Raw genomic sequence first — 21,801 nt, 5'->3', positions numbered from 1 at the left:
GTCACACCGTCGATTTATAAATTCAGCTAGCTACTACTACACCACAGTAAGATACAAGGCTGTCAGGGCACATCCAAATGATTAAGTATCTTTGATTTTGTAAAAAAGAATGATCTGTTGGACTGTTATATGTAAACGCCTATATTTTGCAACATTCCTTACTTTGCATTGGAAACTTTGCATTAAATGCAATACAAATTGTGGTTTAAGGTCATTATGAACAGGTTTACAGAACATAAGTGATATGCTTTAGCGATCGTTTCGTCTTCCTTGTCGCTTTGGTGAAAACACGCAGCAACTTTTATCAAACAGGCCACGCCTGGATGTGGGGCGGAGACGGACAATCACAGCTTAAAAGTTTCCATGCAACTTTAACGTCTATACATTTTTGGTGATAGTGTTGAACAGCATTTCACCAAAAATGTCTGGTGTAGCGTCTACCCTTGCCAAAAAAAGGGCACTGGCCGCAGGATTTGGCACTAACGCCAATGCTGTGAAATACCTTAATCAGGACTTTGAAACGCTCAGAGCCCAATGTTTGAGTCAAGGTGGACTATTTTCGGATCCAACTTTTCCAGCCGCACCCGAATCGTTGGGTTTTAAAGAACTCGGTCCTAGCTCGTCTAAAACTAGAGGAGTGGTATGGAAAAGGCCTACAGTAAGTACCTGTGAAGTTATGCTTACAATTGTGAGTCTTTATTTATTAATGCACATGATTTGTTTGCTGTTGGGATGGTTGTTGGATCATAAAGTTATCGCGTATTACGCATCTCCATGTCACGTAGCTAAGATCCGTAAAGGATTGAGTAACTAATGAGAAAACGAAGCCTTGATGAATTGTGAAATGGTAGGATCTGTTTAAGTTAAGTCTTCTTTGAGAGTCCCTATTGTGACTTACTTTAGCCTACTTTAAGTGTGCAGTAATCAAACACTCAATTTTGGTAAATTGTTTCTGATGGTTGCCCTGATTATTATTATTTATGTGTTTATATATTTTTGGTGACATCATGTAAAAATGAGTACTGTAGCTTGTGGATTCTATTTAGTAAACGTTTATATTGAAGTCCCTGCTAGTATAGCAAAGTACTGTATCTGTAGGTATAAGTCCTTTCCACAAGGTGGCGGTATACAACTAAGGTATTGACTGCAAATTGCATAATTATTTGGGAAAACTTGACCAAATGTATGAGGCAAGTGAAACAGCATTATGTAAAGTTTTATACAAACAAAGTTTCCACCAAATACAGTACATGATTGTTAACATGTAAATCCAATAGAGAAGGACAGAGAGAGGGGGAATTGTCTATTACTTTCTTGTGACTGTAAAAACTTTTTCCAGGAGTTGTGTTCACGTCCAGAGTTCATTGTTGGAGGTGCCACCAGAACGGATATCTGTCAAGGAGCTCTAGGTAACATTAGCTTGCTCTTGCTTCACCACAAGGGCATTTTTACTGTACATTCTTAACTTGAAAAGCTTGCATAAAAACCCATTTGGGTAGCAGCTCTCTTGCATTTTATAAGCCCTTCTCTGTGACCCCAACACGGTTTATTTTAGGATCAATTCTTATGCCAAAGATATGATACAAACCATCTTCACCTTCAAAAAATATTCCCATGCTATGTGTTCAGTAGGCAAGGGTTAGGTTGGGTACTTGGGTTAAGTTTTGTCTGGTTGTGCAAAAATGCAACTGAAATTTGATCCTAACCTCAAATTACAAGAAGGGGCTTGCCCATTGTTTATCCCTGAGTCTAAAAGGTGCCTCATGTTTCGAAAACTTGCTCAAGTGGGAGTTGTGAAGTGAAGTTATTTTGGCAAAATGTAATGTTATTATCTGATGAGCCCTGAGCAAGGTGACACACCCGCACATGCACGCACACACACACACACAAAATTCATCTCCTACAGAATTCAAGGAAGTGGCTGATGACTCACCATATGCGTGCCTCAGTTAAACCACACAATATTTTTTGTTCAGTTGGTTTTAAGCATAGAAGAAGAAAGAACATTATTGCATGCCTGTGTTATTTTAATTTTTAATTTTTACTTAATTATTCTGAAGAGCAAGTTGCTGAAAATTTGAATGCAATGAAGAACTCTACTGTTTGTTGTTTTATGAAGAGACAACTTGCGTTTTCACAAGTTAAATATCCAGCTCAAAACCGTTCCAACAATATACACATATTTGCTTGTTAGTCCTCATTCAAAGTTTTGTAGATTGATGTGGTCACTGTTAGGGTTAGGATTTTACAGTGGCAAATACTTGCTTAGTTAAAGGGGCAATTGACTGGGTTTTTTGGGTATTTCACACTGTTCCTTAAGGTCTCCGAATAGGGTATGTAACATTGGTTGGGTCGAAAATGGCCCGGGTGCTGTTCCCTCTGACAAATCCTCTGAAATGTTCCCGGAAAAAAAACACTAGCTTTTCTCCTTTTATGGTATGCTCATTAATATTTAGATAAGCTGCGCGCTGATTGGTTGGTTATCAACGAGTGAAGCTGGGAGCAAAAACGCAACAGCAGCACTCGCTGAAACACCGAAGTTGGAGACTTGAAATAAAAACGCGCAAATAAATCTATTGTGTCTACACAACACTGTTTTCAACAGATTGACTATATATCATTTGAAATGATAACATTACTTGTTTCCACTTCTGTTGTTGAAGCAAACTGGATTGATTTAGGTGGGTAGAACGTTTGGCTACAGCTTAACAACCAAACCATATCGTGATTCTACTCGGCTTCAGTTAGCTAGCTAGGCTAGCTCTAGATATCTTGCTGTAAAATAACATGACAAAGATCTGGACAAACATGCATCATGAATTGTAGATTTTCATTACACAGGTTATTTATTTGAATGAAACACAGTCAGGAACATGAATCAGCGTTAGCCCCATTGCCAATAAACTAGGCTAAATTATCACACATTCTACCTATGCTCTTGCGTTAACTAGCAAGCTAAACTTGTTTAGTACAGTCTAGGTGTTACTAGTAACAGTTACTAGCAATGCTAACGTATCCTGTATCTATAACCTGCCTTTCTCCAGTTCTTTCAAATAGATTATCTAGACAGGCGTTAGCAATAAGCCAGACTGCTGTTCGTTTTCTGGCTATTTTTTCGGAAGCTTCCCTTCTAATGCCTACTACAGCTAGTCTAGCTTGAGTCATTTGATGTGTGTAGAAACGTATTTAGCATTCTACCTGGTATGCTATATACAGGAAACGTTAGCATTGCTAATAACTGTTAGCACAACATCATACTGTCCTTATAGCTTGCGGTTGCAATGAGCATACGGTCGGAACAGCACCTCTTTCCAGGTGCTTCCTAACAAATCCTGCTTGAAATTGTCCAAGGTTGTCAAAACTGTCTTGGGTAAAATGTTCAGAGCAAATGAATGATTGAGTGTCGAACTTCGCAGGGATCTTCTCATAGACAACAGCAGCCATGCCTGTTGAATGTTTGGCTCCTTGGGAAGACTGTGAGTGTTAGCCTTCCCTGTACAGCCGTGGTCCATTTTCAATATCCTTGTTAAAATTCAAAACGTTCTTCTTTGTAATTCCTTATAAGTAGCATACACAGAGCAGCGCGCAGCTAAACTAGTATCGGAGATAGACGCTTAAGTTGGGCTGGTCTGGATGTAAATTCTGGGGCGTGACAAAGATACAGACCAGAGCCAATAAGAGGGCGATCACCGGTCCTACGTAGGACTGGTAGCTTTGTTGAAAAGCTAGCCAAATTTTTTCTTTTTGAGATTTGAATAGGAAAGAGGTGTCATTGGACTTTGATATTCACGGTATGTTCAGTTTACCCACCGAACTGTCGTTATTCAACTATGACAAGGTAAAATCGGTTTTGCAGTCAATTGCCCCTTTAAACTTGAGAGGTATAGTGATGATCTGAATAATCTTTAATTTTGTCTCTAGTACACCAGAGATGTGGGTCTGGATATCTGGCATAAGTCTTGTGATCACAAAACCTTGTGCTATCGCTATCTTGGTCACCAGGGGGGTATTCCAGGTAGCGGGTTTAGTGAAAACTTTGAGTTGTTTAACCCCGAAAAGAGGCATACTCCGAGTTCCACGTTCCAGAAAGAGAGGTAACGAAACCTTTTGGTAAGTTTCCATGGTAACTTACTCCGTAAAACTAACCTGGTCGCTAGCAGGTTTTCCATGCCAAACTCTGCGTTTCTACCGATCCCCTCCCACTTTATGAGCCCGATAGCTTTGGCAGACACGCCATCATTTCCTGGTTCAGCCGAGCGATCTCGAACAAAATTTTATTTGCTTAGTTATACGCTGGGAGACGATTTTAAGAATGCGATTTGATGTGCTTTAATTCCCCGATGAATACCTAAGTTAACGTTACCGTTTCCCGTCACAATCTGTAATTTATTTTAGCAACATTCTCAGCCCTTAGGCCTTCGTCGCTAGTGTTACATGCCATGGACATGCACTCAGAATTGACCAAATGCTTTGGGCACTGAAATAAATACAAATAATTGAAATTGTATTTGGTCTTCTTCATTGCCTACAAATAGAAATCACAATGAGTAGCACAGCCTATTTCTATTGGCTATTGTTCATACCATTTACATGATTCATATGATTCCTACAATATGATGTAGGCCTACCATCCTGACACTGGTGTTTCAGCAAATCTATTTCAACATTGTAGGGGGTCAATATTGGCCAAACAACCAAAACTAATTCCCCTATGGTTTGAAGGAAGATGGGAAACTGCAGTGTATTAACATTAACCAAATAATGCCAATACCAATGGAATTACAGTTATTTGACTATTTTAATTTTGGGGTTAAATCAGAGCAAGAATGGTTAAATTAAGGTTAAATAATTTGTATCATATTGCAAATTAATGATATCAATGAAGGTTAACTCTTATGCCAACTCTACCATGATTATTGTAAACCAGAGATAGAAAGCAAGAGTGAGGAAGAAGGAGTAGGACAAGCTAGAGCTGAGGAGAACGTCTCAGGAGATCAATAATCCACAGAACAATGCTTCACAATTCCTTAAGAACAACTACAATCACACCAGAATCTTGACCCTTACTTATCAACATGACTAGCAATGCTACAGTAAGTTACACAATGAGATGTGAGAGCCATCAAGTTGAGACTCCATCCAGTAACTACATATTTTACCATATGAGAGGTGGGGGCAGTCTGATAGCCTTACAAGGTCAGCCTTTATTCTTCTGCCCTAAGGACACCATCTCTTGGTCAAAATAGAAATTCAGAAAATTTTACTATTAATATTCATATAGGTTATTGTTCCTACAATTAACATCACCTGTGACCATGCATCCTCTCGTAACTGGTGTTAAAGTAAATCTTTTTTGAAATTAGCCTTTATTCTTCTACCCTAAGTAGGCCTACACACCATCTCTTGGTCCGTTTTTGGCACTTTCTTCACGAGGTGCAGTTTGTACAACTAATTTACTTGTAACATGAGATTACATTAGCTACATTTCACTGTTCCACATGCCAAATTCACCTGCCATTAAATGAACATCTCACTGTATACAGCATGCCCTGTTGTCAGAATGTGCAAATCGTTTTTATATTCAATATTCTCATATTATCAGTGTAACTGACAATTACAAAAAAAGCCTGTAAATAAAAGCACATGGAGAGAGAACTACCTGTAGCTACCACACATAGTAATTCTCTGCATCCATTTCTGCGGCTGCAGTCATTAATGTCTCTTCGTCATCTTAATCATCATCATCATCCTTTGATAAAAAGCATTCTGTTGAGGGAAACTGCTAGGCTACTACAAGTTGAAATAGCCACCAATTGATATTTAAACTTTGTATCATGTCGAATATGATTAAAACCATGGTGACGTCGAGGCTACAATCACAAGCATAGCCTATAAGCAAAATATGCATTACCTGTTCGTAGTATGTTTTTATATGTAATACAACATTGAATATGCTATTTTATTAAGTCCACCACTTTTTCTCCTGTGATATTAACGGACAGTGGGGTTAAATGTTCAATGTACGAACTGGCTATTGCATTCAAATAGTAATGACTCGGCAGCAATTGTCTCCCACGCCAATTGTAGCTAAAGGCTATACAGCCGTGTTGCTTTTTTCCGTAATATGTGCTCAGATTGACCTTGAACACGAAATAAAACTTATATTTAAAGTGTCGTAAAGTATGACAATGTTTTTTGTTGTCGGTTGCCATGGTGAATCCTATTATCGGAGCTCCATAGATGTTGGCTTTTGGTAGTATTCATGCACGCGCTAAACTCAGAGTTGCCGTACTCCGAGTTGAGTTAACAAATTCATATCAGCTTTTCTGGAACCAAATTTTCAGAGTTTCCCATGTTAGAGTAATTCAACTCAGAGTTCAGGGTTAATCTCAGAGTTTGTTAAACCCGCTACCTGGAATACCCCCCCAGGCCCACAAATTATAAGCATTGTCAAGATGTCAATGTGCGAATGGAAATCTATGGGCTCTTGATCTTTCCATTTTTCAAACTAGTACACAAATATACCCAGAAATCCTTTTGTTTATTTATCTTTGATCTTTGATCTTTTATTTTCCTTGATCAGGTGACTGTTGGCTTTTGGCTGCCATTGCCTCTTTGACCCTTAATGAGGATGTCTTGGCCAGAGTGGTTCCCAGCGGGCAGGGCTTTGGAGACACTTATGCTGGAATTTTTCACTTTCAGGTCTGTGTCCCTTGCTGTTGTCTGATTATGCTTCTGATCTAAACAGTCAATTTAACTTTTATTGATAATTTAGTAGTAAATGTAAGTAGGCCGAAAAAATACATTTCAGTCTGTGGCCACTCTATTATTGTTGATAAATTTACGTTTTTATGAAAATTCACTGAACTGAATGTTTAAAATGCGGGATATTATAGTGCTGAAAGGTTTTCAATGTGGCTAATTGACACCTCCATATCGTGCAGTTTTGGCAGTTTGGCGAGTGGGTGGATGTTGTCATTGATGACAGGCTGCCAGTGAAAGATGGAGAGCTGCTCTTTGTCCACTCTGCTGAGGGGACGGAGTTCTGGAGCGCCCTGTTGGAGAAGGCCTATGCCAAGTGAGCGGACTGTAATCCCAAAACTTTTAGTACAGACAGGTTTTTTGAAACTGATGCCCTAAGTTTCTCCACCATACAGTATACTGACAAAAATCAAAAACTCAACAAAGTATTGTGCAGAATGTCTATACTTTCACTTGATTGCATTCACCTCTCCAAGTTAATGCTATTGATTGAAACATCTCCTGATGAACAACTGTTGTTGCCTACAGGGTGAATGGCTGCTACGAGGCCTTGTCTGGGGGCTCCACCACGGAGGGCTTTGAGGATTTTACCGGGGGCATTGCTGAAAATTACGATCTGAAGTCAGCTCCCCCGAACATGTTCCAGATTATCAGGAAAGCTCTGGATGCTGGAGCTCTGCTCGGATGTTCCATTGATGTACGTCCTTGATTGATAACCCCACCAACTGTGTGTGTATTATATAATGTGATATCTAAAATTGAGGCACATATTGTTTGACACAGCAGTGCAAACTGTAAACATGGATGTAAAAAAGGTGCCTAATCAGTGTTTCCCCTAGGTTTACAGCTTTGGGGGGGGCGACCGACCGACCATGTAGAGCAAGGGTTCCCAAACATTTCAGCCCACCCCTAAAGTAATGGTGCCAGTGACTCGCGACCTCCGCATTCACGGGGATGGTTTACATATACGTGGGAGTAAATATAGGCGCCTGGACTTTGATCCAGAACCGGCCCCCGTATACGACACTACAGCTAATCTGCTAATGCATGCACATTCTGTGTTAGATGTGATGCTAGTTTGGTAGTTCGATAGTTAATGCGAGCACGCGTAGCATGCAAGCCAAATTTTTGGGCCTTTATTTGAGCGCAAAATCGTTTTTGAGCTTTGCATAAAATAAACATAGCCGTTTTTCAATTGGTAAAACCTTGTCTAGTGAAGGTGATGTCTTTTTGTCTCGTAATTTTTCAGACCCATCCTTACGTTTCTTAGCCTGGTTTTCCATCGTTATTTTTCTCCCGGTGCACCCGATGGCCGGTCCGCTACTGTGGGGCTGTGCCGCGGTGGCGGATTTTCAAGTCATATTATTTTAAAGTCTCGTGCTGTCAGGGGGTGCTGCAGCACCCTCAGCACCCCTAGTTCCCGCGGCCATAGGTTTCCCCTCTCTACTAAAATCCAAAATCAGCCAATGTCTTGTGTGTGTCTTTGCATGCATTAATCTAACTACTATTTTTTACTTGTTAACATGTTGGCTAAAATATGCTATTTTTAATTGTTTTAAAATGTTCCTTGATTTCGGGAAATCATCTTGCGATCCCCACTTTGGGAACCACTGATGTAAAGACAAAAATGACATGCCGCAGTATTTTGAGAGTGGGGGGGACACATTTTGCGGGGGGGTCTGGGTGTTTCTCCCCCAGATTTTTTTAAAGATGTAGATGCAATTTCCCACATTCTGGTGCATTTTTCCATTTTGGGGGATGGAAAAGCAGATCTCAGAACACATTAAAAGATTTTGAAAAGTAAACTTCCCAATACGCAATGGGACACCTCCCTAACTACCTGTCACATTTAAGCACTCACCTCAGCAACAGAGCTGTCTCCACTGCCCCTGCATGCTGCCCCTGACTCACTCTTAATCTCAACCACCTACAGTGCCCTCCAAAAGTATTGGAACAGTGAGGCCAATTCCTTTATTTTTGCTGTAGACTGAAAACATTTGGGCTTGACATCAAACGATGAATGTGAAACCAGAGATCAACGTTTCAGCTTTTATTTCCAGGTATTTACATCAGGATCTGATGCACAAATTAGAAAATATCACCTTTTTGTTCGAACCCACCCATTTGTCACGTGAGCAAAAGTATTGGAACATATGACTGACAGGTGTGTTTTGTTGCCCAGGTGTGTCCTATTACATACATTATTCAATCAATAAATACCACTGAATGTCTACACTCAGGTTCAGATTGGGTAAGATAGGTTTTGTCTATGCAGACTGTATTCAGAGGTGAAAACAACATGAAAACCGGAGCGCTGTTTTTGGGTGAAAAACAAGCAATTGTGAGTCTTAGAGAAGATGGAAAATCAATCAGAGCCATTGCAGAAACATTGGCCATAGCCAGTACAACCATTTGGAATGTCCTGAAGAAGAAGAAAACTACTGGTGTACTAAGTAACAGACGTCGAACAGGTAGACCAAGGAAAACATCAGCAGTTGATGACAGAAACATTGTGAGAGCTGTAAAGAAAGACCCTAAAACAACTGTTAGTGAGATCAGCAACAACCTCCAGATGGCAGGAGTGAAGGTATCACTATCTACTGTTCGCAGAAGACTTCATGAACAAAAGTACAAGGGCTACACCAGAAGATGCAAACCACTCATTAGCAAGAAGAATAGGAAGGCCAGGCTGGAATTTGCCAAAAAGTACAGAGATGAACCTCAAAAATTCTGGGACAAAGTTTTATGGACTGATGAGACAAAGATTAACTTTTACCAAAGTGATGGAAAGGCTAAAGTTTGGAGAAAGAAAGGAACTGCTCATGATCCCAAACACACAAGCTCATCTGTGAAACACGGTGGAGGTAATGTCATGGCTTGGGCTTGCATGGCTTCTTCTAGGACGGGCTCATTAATCTTCATTGAGGATGTAACACATGATGGCAGCAGCAAAATGAACTCGGAAGTCTACAGAAACATTTTGTCTGCCAATTTAAGGAAAGATGCAACCAAACTGATTGGCAGAGCCTTCATCATGCAGCAAGATAACGACCCAAAACACACTGCCAAAACAACAAAGGAGTTCATCAGGGGCAAGAAATGGAAGGTATTAGACTGGCCAAGTCAATCTCCAGACTTAAACCCTATAGAGCATGCATTTTACCTGCTTAAGAGGAGACTGAAGGGAGGAACCCCACAAAACAAACAACAACTGAAAGAGGCTGCAGTGAAAGCCTGGGAAAGCATCAAAAAGGAAGAATGCAAAAGTTTGGTGACGTCAATGGGTCACAGACTTGCTGCAGTTATTGAAAGCAAAGGATTTGCAACTAAATATTAAGTCTTATTCACTTAAATATGTTTTAAGTATATCTGTTCCAATACTTTTGCTCACATGACAAATGGGTGGATTCAAACAAAATGTGATATTTTCTTAGTTGTGCATCAGATCCTGATGTAAATACCTGGAAATAAAAGCTGAAACGTTGATCTCTGGTCTCACGTTCATTATTTGATGTCAAGCCCAAATGTTTTCAGTCTACAGCAAAAATAAAGGAATTCGCCTCACTGTTCCAATACTTTTGGAGGGCACTGTATATCAGGAGACATGGAGATCCATTGAGCATTCTTTCATATTGATGATAAGCTTAATGTATTGTTCATATGAAGACTTCTGAGATGTAAATCATGTTATCAGCATATCAAATTCACAATTGGTATAGGTTTAATAGCCTAATAATTATGTAAGCTATATTATAAATGAGCATCTCCCTAAAGCATGACTGGACAGTTCAGAAATTGTCAAATGTGTGTTCAAACCTGGAGTCTTTTCCACAGATCACATCCTTTGGATGCAAGCTTTCAGAAAATACATAGTGGTTGAATCAGTTTCCCTAAATGACACAGCCCCAAAAAGTATCAGCCATATACTGTATTTACCAATACCCAATGTATTATGCATGGGCAGCATACTAATATGGAGAGAAGGACGTGTCTCTTGTCTCATTAGATAACATCCTGAGGGTATAAGATTTCAGATTATATGGTTTTAATTGTTGAATCTGTTTTGCCTTCATGTTACAGACTAACATGTTGCAATGAAATTATGCAAATTGCCAAAATTACAACGTTGAGCAACCTTGTTTAATGTGGAAGACATTTCTGAAATAAAGGATTTAAAAAATTAAATAAAAAGTATTTAGAAAAACTAGCATGTTAGCTAACGTTAACTCCAGATTAGCTGACGGTTGTTATGGCAATAAAAAGCCTTAACAGTAGGTCTAGCCATAGACATATGTAGGCTAGGCCTACTCTAGCTGCTTGAAAAAAAAAAAAGATGATTTAAAGCGTTGGCAACGAATTTCATTATCGATTTGTTGTGTCGCGTGATTATTAGCCTACGCCACTCAATAAGTCGAGGAGATGTTTGAGTATAAAAAAAAAGTTTAGTTGAGCGCGCAGCGCAGCAGCCATTGGAGAGACGTTGTTGAGTACCCTAACGTTGGCAGAGACATCAGTACGACCCAAGTCATCCAAGGTGTGGGAGAATTTCACACTAAATAAAAAGTGTGTTAATTGAGCGAGGTGAAGTTAGTTTCAAATTCGACATTCGTCTCACAATCGCAGACGTCCCAACCTGCAGAGACTCATTTCCGGGAGGTCCCCCCCCCCCCCCCCCCCCCCAAGAAACTCCCTCTCCGTGCCCTCTCCGAACCCCTCGGAGAGCTCTACGTGAACTTCCTGATTTTCCTGACTATCGGTCCATCAGTCCGTCATTTTACGGATATCCTTTGGCTGTGATTGGTCCATATTAAGAACCGCTTGTGGCGGGGGCGCGGTTGCCGTGACCAACAAGAGAACAGAATCCTTTGACCGCCACTGTTGTAAGTTTTTACAATTCATATTTCAGCTAAACGTACATGTAAATCTGAATTAAAATTGAACGATAAATGGGCAGTGTAGTTGCTGAAAATTTGCTTATTTTATTGATGAAACGGCTAATTTGTTAATTTGCTCCGACTTTACTATTTTGAAAATGTTGACTTTTATAATATTTTTGGGAATATAAAACCTCAAACAGACACCAGAGTATCTTAACAATATGTGGTATACGTCCACAGCCTTTACTTTCTCAATGAAGTTTCAAATAAAATGATAGAAAATCACTCATCTTTGAAAATGGCTTAATCCTCGCAAATCTTAACTTTTTTCTAAATTGTGTCAACAAATCTTAAATATACACCAGATTATTCGAATAAAGTCTGGCCTACTTCCACAACCTTTCAATTTTCAATGAAGTTTTAAACAAAACTCAAATAAATCTTGGAAAATAGCATTAAATACACGCTAATATTAATAACATTTTTTAAATTGCAGGGACGTGCACTGGAATTTTGAAAGGCAGTTGCTCTGGCCTGAAAAAAGGGTGCCCCCCCCCCCCGCAAAAAAAGAATAGACTGCCTACTAATGATGATAATTCTTGCAATGCATTACATCCATCATTTATTCTTCTTATTAAAACAAAATGTTATAAACTAACCATCAGCAGACATGTCGCTTAGTTTTCCTACCAAAAAATGTGCATGTGATAACGGGCTAGTTGTCTGGTAGGTAAGCTAGCCGTCTGATTATTTAGGCTAAACGTGGCAAACTGAGCCTGGATTTTTGAAGATTTTAATTGATTTCATAAAACTTGATGATGAGTGTTCGTTTCTACAACTTAAAATTCACCTTTTCTGACAACATCAGAGCAGTTTTTTATCGACACAGAATAAAACCGTGACCGTCTCTTAAATGCAAGAAAATGCAGGCTCAGGTGGCGGTCGCATGCAGTAGCTACCGCAGAGTAAACAGAGTAGGGGGCATACCCCCCTCCCCCTTGTGACTTCCACTCTCGTTGCCCATAGGCTTATCGATTGGAAGTGAATAAGGCTACTTTATGAAATGTTTCAGGTGGCGATTTTTTAAATCTAGGTCAACATGAAATTCTGCAGCTGTTTAAATTCACTATTATTTATTTATTTTCCTCGGAGGGGCACTTTGACTCGAGGAGGGCAAACGGGCAGTTGCCCGGGCAACCTTAGCCATAGCGTGTGCACGTCCCTGCTGAATTGTGTGCCTGTTTACGCACATTCTGAAGATTTTTTGCACTGTGAATTTGCACTCAGTTCTGCTTTTGAATTAAGGTTTGGAAATTAAAGCTTTTTAGTATTTTGATCCGATAAATCGAAAAAATAATCGACAGATTAATCGATTATTAAAATAATCGTTAGTTGCAGCCCTAACTCTAACTTACTTTCCTCTTCCTCAAAAAAAACCTCCTTATGTCCATCTCGTCAGTGGAACAGTAGATGTCTGAAGTGCTAGCTGCAAGCGCGATGCTTCGATCAAAGAGTATGGGAGTTGAATCTGCGAGCGTGATGAGGCTGTTTGTGTAGGAAACTAGGAGTGATTTCTATTGGGTATTCCCCCTACTGATAAAGTGGAACGGATTTGATTGTGAAGCAATGGAAATAACTAGTAGACCAGTCATGCACTAATATTTTTATTGCAAATGTGGGGGGGGGGTCCAAACTATTTTTTTTTTTTTCTAAGTGAAGGGGATGTGATATTGTTATATTGTGGCGATGCCCATATATGCCGCCATGTAAATAAGATAAATAACACAAGGCCATTTCGTTTGTTTAATAAAAGAGCAAGCTATAGACCTGTTTTATAGGAAAGGTAACCTTAAATGACTTATTTTGTGATCTGGCGCTATATAGATAGATAGAGATAGATATATCTATCTATTTGTTGCGCCAGATCACAAAATAAGTCATTCAAGGTTACCTTTCTCTATGGTCAAGGTAATATAATGGTAGGGGAAACACTGCTAATAGTTTTGCATAACCAATACACATTAGTAAAGTAAATTAAGTATCTTAGCGTCAGTTGTTGTGGAATCTTGTTGTTTATTTTTATTTTGTGGTGCAGATTACCAGTGCTGCTGATTCGGAAGCTGTCACTCGCCAGAAGCTGGTGAAGGGCCACGCCTATTCCTTAACAGGAGCTGTTGAGGTGAGTCACTGCATCCAAACTGCCTGGGTCAAATCAAGTCAAATTTAATTTGTATAGCCCTTTTTACAAGCAATGTCCAAGGTTTCCCGCAGAAAATGTGTTAGTTGGTAGGGTGGGGGTAGGGTGGGGTTTGCAGTCCGACTGGGGGAGGGGGGGGGGGCTTTTTTTCACGACGTAGTTAAGGCGGCAGGCGTTTGTTGCTTAGGTGGTCGCCTTAACTGAAAAGTGCTGCGGGAAACCCTGAGTAGTAGTCACTCTGGTAGTGAGGTGTTTCTGGATCGCAACTCAGGGCATAGATGAATAGATGAGGTGTGTGTGTGTGTTGATGTTAAGGTGAACTACCGTGGAGGAAAGGAGAAGCTGATCAGGATGCGTAACCCCTGGGGTCAGGTGGAGTGGACTGGGGCATGGAGTGACGGGTGGGTCACTAGAAAACTAGTCAACCGTTACTATTTAAGATGCTATTGTGTGTTCATTGACAGATTTTTTTGACATATACAGAAAGAAAAGCATCCACAGCAAGTAAATAGATAGTAGATGGTATACATGAATATGATGTATGTGTCACATTGCTATATTCAACTGGGAATTTTAATAAATGCTGTCATATCTCTGAAGTTCTTCAGAGTGGAACTATGTTGATGGCTCTGAGCGTCCAGTGATCAAAGCAGAAGATGGAGAATTCTGGTATGTTCCTTTTTTATTCTAGATAATAGAGTGGATTACTACTGTATTTCACCAATTATACATACCAATTGGTGTATCAAACTCTAAAACAGAACCATGATCCTGATGACATAATTTTCAGTTGTCTGTCACTTTATCATTTCTTAACCACAATGACTGATCGATTCGATCACTTAATCACACTCCCGCTTTTCTCCATGTAGGATGTCTTTCAATGAGTTCCTGAGGAACTATTCTCGTATAGAAATCTGCACGCTGACACCGGACACCATCACCGATGACTCGGTGAAGCACTGGAGTGTGTGTAACTACAACGGCAGCTGGAGGAAGGGCTCCACGGCAGGGGGCTGCAGGAACCATCCGTGTGAGTACTCGAGACAGTGAAAGAAATCACACAGGAACCGACAGGATTGTTGTGTTTTTTATACTTACGATTGTTAAAGGATTAAGTCAGAAGAATTAGAAATTATTGATAAATTAACTGTGGCAAATAGTTGGTTTGCATGAAGTACTCTTTGCAAAGTTGTTTTGTAAAAAATGTATACTGGCACATTTTTATCTATTCTAAATGTCCCTTGATTTAATTTTCATACAGTCTTTTTTCAAATTTTAATGCTCTTATCGACATGGAAAAGTGGTTTGGATTGCTTCGTGCAAATGTTTTTTTTAAATTGAAAACAACATTGCAATCGCCTGGCATTTCACGAGCGGGCGGAGAATTCGCATCAGCTGTGTGCTTGGCCATCAAAATTGTATTTTAGACTCCACGACGTGCTGCGATGATAGCTCAGTTTACTACAACAGAACACACTGATCACTTTGGTCTTGTCAATGGAACCATTTGGCAACCTTTTAAAAGTTAACTTTCCATTCAGAATCTTATTGGCATCCATTTCGGCGTCTGGCGCTGGCAATCAACTCAAAACGTAATGTTAGCCTACTACCAGAGAATGTCTAATATCAGTAAACAGGCTCTGCGACGACTCTTTTGCCGGCTCGCAAGTCCGAACAAGTGTGTGTGGCGTGCCTGTTGTTTTGTTTCCGGTCTAGCTAGATCCGGTGTGGTATTGTAGTTTTTCTAACGTAAGTGGTTGTTGCAACAGAATGTGAAAAAAACTACAAAGTTTGCCAGGTCAAAAAGAGCGTTAATCGCGCGGAAAAAAAATTGACGCTGTTAATTTAGGTTTGCGTTAACGCCGTTAATAACGCGTTTAACTGACAGCACTTGTATTTATACATGGATGCTATTGAACTGGGGAAGTGTCTTTTGTTCTGATCGCTTTGCTGTTTGCACGCGGTGGTGTTGATAATGTTTGTGTATGAATATTTTTGTGTTTACATTACAAGAGAATAGGTACATAATGTATCTGATGTACTATGACGATTACATTTCCCTCCGAGGATTAATTAAGTAAACTAAGTAATAAATATAATCAATTGAAAACATTTCTACCACAGACACCTTCTGGATGAACCCTCAGTTTGTGATCAGGCTGGACGAGGAAGATGATGACCCAGATGACAACGATGTAGGCTGCAGTTTTGTAGTTGGCCTCATCCAGAAAAATCGTCGCAAATTGAGGAAAGTAGGCGAGGACATGCACACCATTGGTTTTGCCATTTATGAGGTGAGATCATTGTTCAGCAGACTATTAAAGCTACTCTCTAATCATGTAAATTATGACTGATGACTAAGTACTGATAACTATGGATCTGATAACTAATTTAAATGTTCGTTGTGTTTGATTTCCTTAGGTTCCAGCACAGGTGAGGAATAGACCAGAGATGGCATAGTTACAGTATGCTGATCTTGTCAGCACTACATGACACATTCTTCTCACTTGGTCAGAGGAGGCGCTCAATGACCGGTCTCTCAAATGTGGTACTTTGCCTAACCCTGTTCTTGGTTAAACTGTTTACTTCCTTGAATGCTGTGTCACTGTCTGAACAAGTGCAAAAGTCAAATATCTGTTTTACCGACAGTTTTAATAGATACATAAAACTCCTTTGATATGAAGGATTCAACTTTCATTCCATTGTGTTCAATATGCATCGTTACTGATTGGTTTAGTATCCTGTCAGTTTCATGGCCAGAGGGAGGTTCACCTGGATAAAAACTACTTCCTGACACACGCTCAGAAGGCTCGGTCAGAAACTTTCATCAACCTGCGAGAGGTCAGCACACGATTCAAGCTGCCCCCCGGGGAGTACCTCATCGTCCCCTCGACCTACGATCCGCACCTGAACGGTGACTTCTGCATCCGCGTCTTTTCCGAGAAGCAGACAGAGACAATGTAATGCTCGTAGTTTCACTCTTGCATGTGATTTGATCATTTGCGAAAAATTTGCAAAATGTTAAAAGGTGCTGTGTGTATGTGCTTAAAAAAGACATGGGGAAATGTGTTGCTCCATACCGAGTGGGTTGTTGCATTGTAGGTGTTTACCTGCACGGTCCATAATCTGCTTCATGAGATTACATTGGAATTATTAGAATCTTTTTTATTCAAGATGAGAAATAAACTTGTATATCTCAAATTTTTCCCTAGACCCTGTGATGATCCTGTGGAAGCAGTATTGGATGACGTAAGTACACTACCATAGTCAAGATATAGGTGTGATTTAAATTGGAGATCCTTGGTGCAGGAAAATTCCTAACTAGCTTGGGACCTCGTATTGCATGTGTCAAATGTGTAAGAACTGAAGATGATTGAGAACTGATTTTATTTGTGTGTGTTTCAGGATGTTGTGTCTGATGCTGAGGTGGATTCTGGGTTTAGAGGGTTGTTTACGAAGCTGGCTGGAAAAGTATGTTTCATATCATGAAGAGTAAAGTATTAACATTTGGCAATACTAAAAGAAAGTAAATAGAAAGGGGAAGAGAAGGGGCCAGTTCCATATCTCTTCCAGCAGAATAATATAATTTTACAAACAATATCACATGTATTTTACTGTCATCTCTTCCAAACCAAATCTTATTAAACTGTGATCATATCCATACGGACACACCACATACATACCCCTATTGTTTGTGTAATAACACGAACCTGCAAATGTACTAAAATCTCTGTAAAGTGCTCATGCAGGCAATGCCTACTTCATAAGCTAAATCTTGAGCTTGCTGGTTTGACCTTTTTCCTTTGTTTAATTGATGATATATTTCATAGGACATGGAGATCTCTGCAACGGAGCTGCTAACTATTCTGAATAAGATTGTTGCCAAACGTAAGTGAAGGTTCTATGCAGACATGTATACGTTTTCAGGCTAAATGGAAATGACAACTTATAACTTCTACGATCAACATCTGGCTTTGTTTCTTGCAGGAACTGACATTAAAACAGACGGCTTTAGTCTCGAAACCTGCCGAGTCATGGTGAATCTCATGGACGTATCCTTTCTGTGTTTGCTATAGTCAGAATGAAAAGTCATGCAAAATATATTTATGAAATGGCCTATCTCTTTTTGTCCAGTATCATGTGAGCCCTTATATTTAAGGGCTCACATGATACTGGACCCATTATTATGGGTCAGCCTTTATGAAAACATTTAACTTTAAACTGTACAATTATTACCTTCTCTAATCGGTTCGGAATCAGCCTTAATATGACAGAAGGACAGTGGAAATGGAAAGCTGGGTCTGGGGGAGTTTGCAACTCTTTGGAAAAAGGTGCAGAAATACCTGGTAAGCTAGCTGGCCATCAGTTGGTACATTGTATTTCAGGCCCATTCTTTAACAATCAAACACCAGTGAGTATAGCCTGAAGGGACAGACACCAGAGATGCACATGATATATAAATGAAGCCTGTGACATTTGGTTCCCAAGCCCCAGTAAGGACGAACCAGGAGAGAGTGCAGTGGTGACCTTAAAATGACTGCAGCACAAAAATAAACAAGCCCATGATTGTTGTTCATTCAATAGTAGATGGCACATTGAAAGTAAAAACAAAAACAAAAAACTGCACCATGCTAACAATATATATGGGAAAAAACTATTATGCATTTTCTATGGTGCATTTTCATATTTTTCCGAAGTAGGTTACATCATTCAGTTTTAATGATTTATTAAATACTGTAATAAGAGGCCAAGAGAGTCATAATAGGATGACCGATTGACTAATTCATGTATTACTCTTTATGCTCCGTGCAGGGTATCTATAAAAAGAATGACATGGACAACTCAGGCACCATGAGTTCACCCGAGATGCGTATCGCCTTGAAGGAAGCAGGTGTGTTTTCCGGCACTCTCTACTATAAACACATTTTGTTTTGAGGGGTCAGTAGATGGTTAGACAACTTTCAACATACTTTCAAAATGTACTGCAACTGGTCAAAGTCAAAATTTAGTGGATTGTTGGCATTTGTTGATAGGTATAGTAATTATTCTGGAAAACTGACATCTGTTGTGTGTTGATTTGTGGATGCTTTGAGCACTAGTAAAGAGCTATGCTGACAGAATGAGTATTTATACACGACTTTCTCACTTGTGACAATTTTCCAAAAATCTAAGATTTGTTTTGGTCCTTTCCAGGTTTTACCCTGAATAACCCCATTTACCAGCTTCTGGTAGCTCGCTATGCTGAACCAGACATGACCATTGACTTTGACAACTTTGTGGCATGCCTCATGCGCCTGGAAATGATGTTCAGTAAGTAAATTGTATTTATTTTACATGTAGGACTTTTGTAAGAGTGTATGTTCTTATTGAATAATTGATTTTAGATTATTTAATCAATTAAAATATGCATATGGATACATTTGGATTTATCCATAACATTTGTTCTGGTGGTGTGTACAGATTCAAACTGTGATCTGTCTCGAATAACATGGAGAACATCTTAATCACTGAATGTTTACATTTAAACTCTGGTCTCTTCACTGGCATCAGAATTATGTGGAAATACTGCTGCCAACAGGGCAAACAACATTGCTCAATGTGGCCATTCAGTTAGAATGGAAATGTAGCACATTTCTGCGTCAAATTCAGCATGGCGTCATGTTGAATAAAAATATTGTATTTAATAAATGACTCTTTATAACACAGGAGTCTTTAAGAAGATAGATGCACATGAGACTGGCTTCATAGAGCTTGACTTCCAACAGGTCAGTGAAAACATTTCTCAATGATTTTTTTTTGTTGTATTTCCTTGTGTGCAATGGAGGGCGATAGACAGTTACAGAAGTGTGTGTTTGTTTTTTATTTACAGTGGCTTAACTTTTCAATGATCTAGAAGACCCTTAAACCACCCGGAAAGACGGGAAGCTAAAGAACAAGTGTTAAACACCCAAATAGATTGGTAACACATGACACCTGTTATTTCACATTGTTTTGGATTTTATTAAAATGTTGCATGGTTTGTTAAGTTGTTTTTTGAAAACATTACTTATTCCTGTTATAGTTCATGTCGTCTACGACAAAAGTACCAATCTCAATTTGTTCTGTACCTTTTTTTAATGGCAAAACTTTGTGTTTTGTCAGATGTGTAATATGTTTTACGTCTTAGACACTCAGGGCCTCATTTACTAACAGGATTGCGCCCATTTCAGTTGTGAAATAGCGGGTAAAGACATGACACTGTATTTACAAAGGCAGCGCACTTGAGTAAAATGCAGATTACCGCTACTGGGAGGGTATAAGGGAAAGTGGGTGTAGCTCCTGTTCGCTGAACTTTTTATTTTTATTTTCCTCGAATCACCCATGGTGGCAGTAACATGCAGGCAATTTTTTCCGTCTTTTAACGGAGCACTAATTAACACTAATGGGCGCTGATTGCCAGACGAGGATCTGGTTTGATCATAGGCTGTGTCTACTACTGCGCACTTTATGAAGTACACTGCAATACAGTGCCCTGCAAAACAGTGCACTTACATATTCAGTGCACTCTGTCGCTGATAAATGCTGTCTCAAATGGAACACTTACGTTAAACACTTGGTGGAAGTGACGGACGCAAATCTGCTCGCCACACCCACAAAACCTGCCAAAATGAACGCGCTTCTCCACTCAAGTGGAAAAAGCTGCCGAAAGGGCTCCTCCTTTTCCGCTACGTAGCCAAGATGGTGCCTGTTTAGGGCGAGTAGTGTCCATCGTTGTACACTGTTTTTTTGGACCGTTTGCAGTGCGCCATCCGGGTACTTTCAGTGCACTGAATTCTTCTGGTTTTGTGAGTGAAGCGCCCTAAGCACTGAAAGTCAGTGCACAAGTGCACGGTAGTAGACACAGCTCTAGAGTTAATATAACTAGAGTAAGCTACTTTTGTCTTCCAAGATGGCGTCCCCATTCATTTCTATGAAAAGTGCGCAGTGAGGCAAGCGAGAGCGCGAGACTGGAGGTGGCCATCTTTCCACTTCCGTGTCTTCCGGTCTAGCTTTAAACAGTGGCTCTTTTTTTCCCTAGCGCCGAGACCTCGTGCACGCTTGCAACTAGCTGTACACGTCATACTTTGCGACAACCAGTCGCGAGCATAGATTTATATGGTTATGAGCGTGTGTGCTAAGGCATTGCAGTTGCAGAATCTATGAGCAGAATGGGGTACAAGTCCGATAAGAATCAGACACATGATGCAAACTTAACGGAAATGTATTCTGTCATTGTATAGTATTCCTTAACTTAAAAAAAAAAAAAAAATTATATAGCCTAGGCTATAGGACTAAATATAGGGCTATTCTAGATGGAACTCATCACATATGTTGCTTTTTTTTTACGCATTGTATCGAATAAAATAAACTGTTAACATGAACAGCTCCGTCGTTGTTCTCGCCAGGCAAAGAAAGCTTAATAGTTATTTTGGTAACCGAAATCTTCCGTAATGCAGACTTACCATAGCTTACTGTCAACTTTATATTCAAACGAAATGCCGCGAAATTCACACTGCCTTGAATTTACATTTTACATTTAGCCATTTAGCAGACACTCTTATCCAGAGCGACTTACAGTAAGTACAGGGACATTCCCCTGAGGCAAGTAGGGTGAAGTGCCTTGCCCAAGGACACAGCGTCATTTGGCACGGCGGGGAATCGATCCGGCAACCTTCGGATTACTAGATCGACTCCCTCACCGCTCAGCCATCTGACTCCCCGCATACAGTACTGACACTATTTACCTACCTACACTACCTTTGAAAGGGGAATATTCGCAGAACCATATAGGCTACAAGACGTTTCCATCAGATGTAAGTGGGGGTGAAACAGAGTCACTGAGGACCTTCATTGTCCCACAAAAGCAGTCTGGCTTGATGACACGATCAAAAAAAGAATAATGGGTGTGTAACAAAAGCTTCTGAAGGCAAGACTAATATTATT

At 39.9% G+C, this 21,801-nt stretch overlaps 1 protein-coding gene across 2 annotated transcripts; it reads left to right on the top strand.

Annotated features, from left to right (window-relative positions):
- Positions 1–327: 327 nt before the first annotated feature.
- capn2b (calpain 2, (m/II) large subunit b) lies at positions 328–20,422 on the top strand. 2 transcript variants are annotated; one of them, XM_047043462.1, is made up of 21 exons: positions 328–658; positions 1,340–1,409; positions 6,584–6,702; positions 6,945–7,078; positions 7,291–7,459; positions 13,735–13,818; positions 14,152–14,237; positions 14,437–14,505; positions 14,709–14,869; positions 15,964–16,133; positions 16,261–16,272; positions 16,588–16,799; positions 17,052–17,088; positions 17,245–17,310; positions 17,670–17,727; positions 17,827–17,891; positions 18,117–18,185; positions 18,652–18,730; positions 19,033–19,149; positions 19,546–19,604; positions 19,709–20,422. In XM_047043462.1, the coding sequence occupies exons 1-21, from the start codon at positions 422–424 to the stop codon at positions 19,730–19,732; spliced, it is 2,097 nt and encodes a 698-aa protein (XP_046899418.1). In that variant the 5' UTR covers positions 328–421; the 3' UTR covers positions 19,733–20,422. The 2 variants fall into 2 exon arrangements, with proteins under 2 accessions (XP_046899418.1, XP_046899417.1); XM_047043461.1 differs by having other exon boundaries at positions 18,114–18,185.
- Positions 20,423–21,801: the final 1,379 nt, after the last annotated feature.

The sequence above is a fragment of the Hypomesus transpacificus genome, chromosome 21 (genome assembly GCF_021917145.1).
Source record: "Hypomesus transpacificus isolate Combined female chromosome 21, fHypTra1, whole genome shotgun sequence".
Lineage (NCBI taxonomy): Eukaryota > Metazoa > Chordata > Actinopteri > Osmeriformes > Osmeridae > Hypomesus > Hypomesus transpacificus.
This window is presented reverse-complemented; position numbering and strand designations above follow the sequence as displayed.